At 46.7% G+C, this 8,474-nt stretch overlaps 1 protein-coding gene across 1 annotated transcript; it reads right to left on the bottom strand.

Annotated features, from left to right (window-relative positions):
• Positions 1 to 1,120: 1,120 nt before the first annotated feature.
• LOC119289912 (B3 domain-containing protein Os03g0619600-like) lies at positions 1,121 to 4,234 on the bottom strand. The gene is made up of 5 exons (XM_037569084.1): positions 3,884 to 4,234; positions 3,049 to 3,100; positions 2,079 to 2,125; positions 1,686 to 1,880; positions 1,121 to 1,600 (listed from the first exon to the last, which is right to left on the bottom strand). The coding sequence occupies exons 1-5, from the start codon at positions 4,196 to 4,198 to the stop codon at positions 1,298 to 1,300; spliced, it is 912 nt and encodes a 303-aa protein (XP_037424981.1). The 5' UTR covers positions 4,199 to 4,234; the 3' UTR covers positions 1,121 to 1,297.
• Positions 4,235 to 8,474: the final 4,240 nt, after the last annotated feature.

Below are 8,474 nucleotides of genomic sequence, written 5' to 3'. Positions count from 1 at the left end.
AAGATTCTTCTATAAAGGCTGTTCAAATACAAAACAAATATGTAGAAAAAAACTACTAAAATTAGCAGTAGCGAGTGGAGAAAAGTTAGCAGCAGTGCGACAGTAGCAGTAGCACGCACAGGAGAAAAGCACTATAGCTATTAGCAGTAGCGTGCTCCCCAGAAGAACGCTGCTGCTACACTTTTATATCAGTAGCGCGGGTGGGCACGCGCTGCTGCTACGGGTTAGCTGTAGCGCCTTATTAGTAGCGCCCTGTCCCGCACTACTGATATACCTAGAACCCGCGCAGCTGCTAGGCTTTTCCCTTATAGGGACCCTCCACGAACAGTAAATTCTAGAAAATAGAAAAAAAATACAAATTCTTTTCACCAAAGATACTCGAGTGTGCTAGGAGCTTCCAAAATTCCATGGCCACATGATATTCGACGAGCTCTAGACAAAAAAAGCGGTTCTCAAAGGAACTTTTTTTTGCAGGATGGTTCTCAAAGGAACTTCGAAAAAAGATATTTCGAAGACCTTTTATTTTTGTTTTTGGATAGAGCTCCTCAAATATCATTTACCATGTAATTTTGTAGGCTCCTAGTAGACTTGAGCTTCTTCAGTGCCAAAAAAATAAAGATTCTTTTTACTATTATTTCGAATTTACAGTTCATTAATTAGGGAGTAGATGAGCCTGGCTCATTATGGATGTTTCTAAGGACGGTGTTCGGTGCCTAGGTTCATCTACACCTGTCGTCAACGGTAACAGAAATAAAAATAAATAAACAGTGCATTGTTTTTGCTAATAGTGTGTGCTTGATAGGTGTTGAACTTCCGTGACTTTAAAGAATGGTGCTAAATCCAAAAGCCAAAGTAAGCCTAACCAAACATCCCTTTAGTCAAAGTAGTTCCTTCTTATCTTTATTCCGGGATGACTCAACGACTTCAATTAATAAAATGGAACTTCTACTCAAGAAAATTAAACATTTGTTGGAAAGAAGCCAAAGTTGACTCCATCATCCAGCAATATCATACATTCAATGATTCAAGTGAAGGGGTTTCCTGGATGCCAGACAAAGCCCAACAGTTCAAGAAAATATAGATGCTTGTCCAGATAATATGGATTTCTTTTCTGATTACCAAATTGTTCGGGGGAATTACAAGGTCAAAATCCAACAAGCATCACCTTCCAAGCCCATTCTGTTGGTAAACTGACCCAAAATACGCTGACCATGCGACGAAACCAGATTTTAACAGCGCGAAAAACCTCCTAGTTTCCTGTGCTACATGCAACAAGAAGCATCTCCTGACCTGACCTCTAACCCACAATGACCAGAGGCTCGTCGGCTGTGTACCCTTTAGAGGTGATATCCTTCGGCAGGCCGCCGCGTAGTATCTGGACCTGGAACACCACCTCCTCTCTGGTGTTAGTCACAAGCTCGAAGACACACGCATCATTGACCTGCAACCGGTTGTCGACAGCGAAGTCCATCCAATCTGCATCCAGCTTTTTTGTCTTCAAGTCGCCGCAGTAGCGCATGGCCCATGACCTCCCACGGCAGATGAGAGTGGTGGAGGTGCGCTCCTCCGGGAGGTGCTTGTGGAAGCGACCTGGAATGCACTGGACACAAAGCAACATCATAATAGTAGTCAACGGGTCATTTCTGCAATACTAAGTACTTGGAGAATTTGTTGCTGTCTCATACCAGCTGAAACGGCTTCTGAACATGAGTTCGCGACAGGATGATGGTGAAGAATGGGTGGTTGCAGGAGAATGGGGTGGTCTCACAATCTTCGCGAGCATCTGGAGCTGGTGACAGTGAGTTCTCGCAAGGCTCTACTTTTGGTTTGATGGGGTGTGCATCCGGCAGCTGCTTTGATGGACATAGAGGGGTCTCCATCTGAAAAAATCAAAGTGATCAAGTTCCCACTGTTAATGTCAACTCCATGCAGGTTTTGTGACTCCATCTAAAAACTTCCTATGAATCTGTACGACAGAAAAAGCTTTGATCTTGACAGCGAGCGTGGCAGTGAAAAGTTATCTGTCCTCATTTGAGTCATTTCAGAAAACATAGCAGTGAAAGAGGGAGGAGTAGTACTTGCTCATCTTTCACCCGATCAGGCAAGGAAGAGGTCCCTTGTACATCTGCCAAGGGAAAATTAGCAACAAATCAATCTCTCGTGATGTAACTATAATTCTAATTAATAATGAAGAATATTATAGTAGAATTCCATACTGGAGAAATGATGAAAGTACTATGAGAACGCAAAATAAGACCTGAAATTGCTCATCAAGCTGTCTGACTGGTTTTTTAAATAGTTGCAGTGGGTTTCCCACATTATTGTAATAGTGTTGTCATAAAGCCTGGGACTAAATTTAGGAAATTTCCGTTGATCTATAGATACGTTTAAAAACCATTGTAGTTCCTTGCCAATGGCATCCTAGAGCAGCGGCATGGTTTCTTGGACAAATGCATTTAAATGATTTCTCGATTTCATAAACAGTTTAATCAGCAACATGGAAAATCACATGGCACCAGACTGACTCAGTTAGATCAAATATTGAAGAATGTAGCAACAAAAGCGAAGAATCCTCATTTCAGGACTAACTATATACAATGTGTTACTGCTCTTCCACATCATTTTGGACTTATTTCATTTGAACTAGACAAACTTGCACAGCATATGTCACAGGGTTCAGTCTGTAATGGAATATTAAAGGATGGGCAGGGAGGTTGAACATTTCTTAAGAGAGGGTGTGATTATGGTGCATCTGAAAAATAAACATGGAAAATTAGTGTTCAAATAAGGAAAAGAAAAAGGATTATGAATTTAAAAACCAAAATAGAGCATAACTAGTCAAAACTGAAACAGCAGCAAACAAAAGCATTATTGACACATTCAAGATAGAGTAGCAAGCACACAATTCAGGCAATAAACATCAAGATCTCCACAAATGTTAATCAGGAAGTTGACTAGTACGATCGATCTAATTAAATCATGGTATGAACAAATAAACATCTTATTTCATTTTGATAAGATGGTTGACGATATTCTCAAGTCACATACCTGACGATTCCAAACACCTTGACTGCACAATACGTTTGCATTGGTCGTCATCCTGCAAGAAACAATTCAGTCATTAGGCTTACTGAGTAGTGCCCCTTGAGTCCTTGACTCATACCTGTCAGCTGTTATATACATAATTACATACACAAGTATATCTAATTCCATGGTTAGGCTTACCACTCAAGAGACAACAAGCTGTTCAAGTATTCACTCAAGGAATGCGTTCTAAATAATTGTATAAGCGAAGCTGCTTGACACTGAGGAAGCAGAAAGTCTAAAGTGTACTAGAGGAAAATTCCTGATTATCATTTTGTAATTTGGACTTGGGATTATTACTTTGTAATAATCATTGAGTTTCCAGTAACACTCAAAGATGAAATCTTGGAAAGTTTTCTCCAACTGAAGACTGAAGCAAGAAAGTGCTTAATTTGTTCCTGGTTGAAGACTGAAGAGTTAATAGTGCTTGGAAAGTCTTGGAAAGTTCCACAAGACTGAAGACTGAAGCAAGAAAGTGCTACACAACAAGCTGTATATTCAAGTGCATGCTTCAGGAATGTTTCTGAACATTTGTTCCAGGGAGAGCTGATATTATGTCAGTAGTTCAGAACTGAAGAAATAGTAGGTTTACTGAAATAGCAGAAAGAGCAACGACGGCTGTTAGGAGGGCTGCAGCTAGTGAGTGCATTCTGGACTTCAGATTGTTAGTTTACAGAAAGATGGCACCATTAGCTGCAGCCAGTGACTGTGAGTGCAAGTGATTAGCAGGCATTCTGTCGAACCACGACAGAATCCCAAATCGGAGCAACGGGCGGAAAGGGGGTGGAGAACCTCTCACCGGCGGCCCGCCTTGGCGCGGTGGCGGGAGCAGGGAAGAGGGCGACGGCGTGTGCGGGGCCGCGGCGGGGAGCGCAGAGGCCTGGCCCTTCCGGCGCTCGAGCTCGCGGCGTACGGCGAGGAGCTTGCGGCGGTAGGTCCTGCCGCCGTCGGGGAGGCGGGCGGCGATGCCTCCGTGGATGCTGGCCTGCATGCGCTGCAGCCTCGCCTGCAGCGCCTGGTCCGGGAGATGGCGCAGCTCGTCGCTGGCGGCCTCCGCCTCCCCGTCCGCCCGGGAGCCGCCGGGGAGCGCGGGCGCCGTCGAAGCCGCGGCCATTCCGTATAGACTAGTCAGAGAGAGATGCGGAATGCGGAGAGACGAAGGGGTGTGGGAGGGAGGAAGACGACCGGACTGACGACACGGAGCGAGGGGAATCGGTAGAGCATCTACAGCCCACCCCCTAAACGTGTCGTTGGCTCGCGTCCCGCGAACAGTGACCGATCAATTTTTAAATGTTCTCTTTTGATATGAAAAAATATCTCATGCACAAATTTTCAAATCCGTATAGTGATAAATTTAGTCGAGTTTTTATGGGCACCCATGCTTATTGTTTCTTTTTAAACCCATGTCCGGCGGTCGTGAGACCCCTAAAGTGATGGTCCGGTCGCCGGGGAGAAATAGTAGAAAATAAGACACGGACCGGTCCATATGAGGCATGAAACGCCGTCGTCCTCCACGCCCTACTTTTTCTCATCGAAGCCCATGCCCTCGACATAATCCGTCGGGGTGAGATCGATGATGGACCACCCGTGGTCAGAGCCAGACATCTTCGCGGCTTCGCTGCGACGCCGAGGGGTGCCGGTCACCCGTAGCGGCTCCGCGACTGCGTGCAACTTCGCCTCCACGGCCTTGTCAATGAGGGCTGCAGCTGCCTCCCGCACCCTCTGCTTAGCACGCCGGGCACGCCGCACCATAACACCGGACGCGCCAGGACCATGCATGTCGTTGTTTACCTACGATTCAAGATGAGCCACCAAAGGGCTTACAGCGTCGACCCGACGTTGAGGCGCTAGGCGGACCGCACCGCATCTGGCGAGGCAGCGATCACGCGTCCCGTCATATCCAAGCATTATTTGCACGGACGAAATGGTTTCTCGCTAGATCGAGTTAGGTCGCGGTTGGGCAGACTTCTCCCGGTAGCAGCGGAGAGCCATGCGAGTGGTCATTTCCTCCTCAGGCCCGCATGGGATGAGGTTCCAGTCAACAGAAGGGGAGATCTCAGAGTCAAACCCACTAGTCGTCATGCCGGAGATCGCCGGAAGTGAGTTTGGAGGCAGAGTGTCGTGGCCAGGGTTTGGTTCGGTGAATAGTAGTCATCGGACAACCAAAAGGTCACACTTCATCACCGGTCGGTATTAATTGATACTAAAAAGAACTTGATAAAATGGAGAAACGGAGAAGGGCGTAGGAAATCACCATTTCCTCGCCGCTCTCTTTCCTATGCAGCCACCTCCCTACATTTATATTTATATCTATACCTAATAATAAAGGGGCTATTGCTTCTGGCGGTACATTAGCGAAATTTCCCTCAAAGTTGCAAAATATTACGCACTAATGCCACCTAAAGTGATAAAAAAATGGTTCACACAGGAGAATCCCCGCCTGGGCCGGCTCATATAGTAGGAACATTCTATGCTGCGCTCTACACGTTATGAGAAGACACAGCGCGCCTGTTTGAACCGGACAATGTCTGGGTGGTCTATTTTTTTATTTTCCGTTTTCCATTTCTGTCTTTGTTTTTTTCCACTTTAAATAATTTGGGAGTTCAGAAAAGTTCCAGAATTAAAAAATTCGAATTTTGAAATAAAATGTTTAATGATTCATAAATGTTTGTGGATTTAGAAAATGTTTGTGATTTTAAAGAAAGGTTTTCATATTCAAAAAATGCTCGCAATTTTGAAAACAAATGTTCGAATAAAAATGTTCATGATTTTTCTAAAACGTGTATGTCCATGAAATTAAACAAAATTTTGCCAATACAAAAAATGCTCATGAGTTGAAAAATATCTAAAAAATTCAAAAAATTGTTCGTGACTTACAAAATATTTTATTGATTCATAAAAGGTTTGCTGATTCAAAAAATGCTCATGCATTTTAAAAATATTCGTTAAATCAGAAAAGTGTAAATTTCAAAGATTGTTCCACAATTTCCCAAAAAAATTGTTCATTGATTCTAGAAATGTTCGCCTATTCAAGAAAAATGTTTTCAAAAAGTTCAGAATTGTTAATTCTTTTTGCAAGCGGTATAAAATGTTCATGATTTTAGAAAATATTTGAAACCTGTAAAAACGTTCAACAATTTGAAAAATGTTCACGAGTTGTACAAATGTTCACGATTTTCAAAATGTGTTAACGATTTCACAAAAATGAGAGTGGTAATGTATCTCGGTGATTCAGCAAAATGTGATCGTGGCCATTGAAGATTATGAAAAAAAATCTCCCGTTACAACGCATGGGCCGTTTTTCTTGTAAAAAAAATACAACCTCGTGACTAAAACGTCTTGTGTTTTCTTAGGGACGGTGTAGCTTCTAATGTATATTTCCTATCATTGACCTGGCAGATCCTTCTCAAACAAGGCATTTTTTTCCAGGTCCAACACCAGCCAGCTTACTACAGATCGACTTGCTAGTTGTTAAATGGGAGCAGATAAGATGCTGACTTGGATGTAGACATGAAATAGAGACGTAGCTTTGATAGAATGGCAGAATGCTCTTCACCAGATTCACCTTGTTTTAGACAATGGCACAATGCAAGTATATATGATGTACAAAGGTGGGCCACGGACCTCAACTATACAAGGAATTAGGAGGCGGGCCCAATACACAATATGCACATAACACATATACTCAACACCCCCCAGCAGTCCAGACGGCACCGCGGCTGACGCAAAGACTGGACCGGAACTCCTCAAATGACGCCGTAGGCAAGCCCTTGGTCATGATATCTGCAAATTGTTGGGAAGTAGGGACGTGTAAAACACGAATATGGCCAAGGGCCACCTGTTCCCGAACAAAATGAATATCCAACTCAATATGCTTGGTCCGTTGATGATGCACCGGGTTAGCGGAGAGGTAGACCGCCGAGACGTTGTCGCAGTAGACCATCGTGGCACGGTCAACTGGGCAAGAAAGCTCCTGAAGCAGCTGGCGAAGCCACGAACACTCGGCGACGGCGTTGGCCACCGCGCGATACTCAGCCTCAACAATGGAATGAGAGACCGTAGGCTGCCGCTTGGACTACCACGAGATAAGTGAGGGTCCAAGGTAGACACAATAACCGAAGGTGGAGCGACGAGTGTCAGCGCAGCCCGCCCAGTCTGCATCGGAGTAGGCGGTGAGGGCGGTGTCGGTGGAGGCGTGAAGCGTGACACCAAGATCCATAGTGCCACAGATATAGCGGAGAATCCGCTTGACGGCAGACCAGTGAACGTCTCGGGGAGCATGCATATGAAGACACACCTGCTGCACGGCATATTGGATCTCCGGTCGATTCAGAGTGAGGTACTGGAGAGCACCAACGATAGACCGATAGAAAGCAGCATCCGAAGCAGGAGAAACATCTGTGGCAGAAAGCTTGGCCTTCGTATCAACAGGCGTAGCGGCGGGCTTGCAGTTAAGCATGCCGGCGCGCTCGAGGAGCTCGTGAGCGTACTTCCGCTGATGAAGGAAGAAGCCATCTGGACGGCGCACCACCTCGACACCGAGGAAGTAGTGCAAATGACCCTAGTCCTTGATGGCGAACTCAGCACGAAGACGAGCCGTGAGCTGACTGAGGAGACCAGTCGTACATGCCGTCAGGATGATGTCGTCGACATAGAGCAGCAAGTAGGCCGTGTCAGAGCCCTGATGATAGACGAAGAGCGAGGCGCCCGAGCGGGTGGAGCGGAACCCAAGCTGGTGGAGAAACACCGCGATGCGCTGGTACCAAGCGCGAGGAGCCTGCTTGAGTCCGTACAAGGACCGCGAAAGCAAGCACACATGGTCGGGAAGCATCGGGTCAACAAATTCGGTGGGCTGCTGACAGAAGACCTGCTCCTCGAGGTGACCATGGAGGAAGGCGTTGGAGACGTCCATCTGGGGCATCGGCCAAGCACGGGAGACCGCAAGGTGGAGAACCGTGCGTATCGTGCCGAGCTTGACGACCGGAGCGAAGGTGTCGGTGAAGTCGATGCCAGCACGCTGTCGGAAGCCACGAACGACCCAACACGCTTTGTAGAGATCAAGGGTACCATCAGGACGGAGCTTGTGTTTAAAGACCCACTTCCCGGTAATCATGTTGGCGTGCCGGGGACGGGGAACAAGCTGCCACGTCCGGTTGCGCAACAAGGCGTCAAACTCCTCTTGCATCGCAGCCATCCAGAGCGGGTCACGAAGAGCGGCTCGAACGGAGGACGGCAACGGCGACGGCTCAGAGGTGGACGCCACATGGACGTAGGCATCCGAGGCGTAGCGCGAGCTCGGGCGAAAAACGCCCATACGGGCGCGGGTGACCGGACCGGCCACAGGCGCTGGGGGGGCCGCGGGCGCCGAGGGGGCCGGGGGCGTCGGGGGT

The sequence above is a fragment of the Triticum dicoccoides genome, chromosome 4A (genome assembly GCF_002162155.2).
Source record: "Triticum dicoccoides isolate Atlit2015 ecotype Zavitan chromosome 4A, WEW_v2.0, whole genome shotgun sequence".
NCBI classification, from domain to species: domain Eukaryota; kingdom Viridiplantae; phylum Streptophyta; class Magnoliopsida; order Poales; family Poaceae; genus Triticum; species Triticum dicoccoides.
The sequence above is the reverse complement of the archived record's forward strand: the minus strand, read 5'-3'. Positions and strand labels throughout refer to the sequence as shown.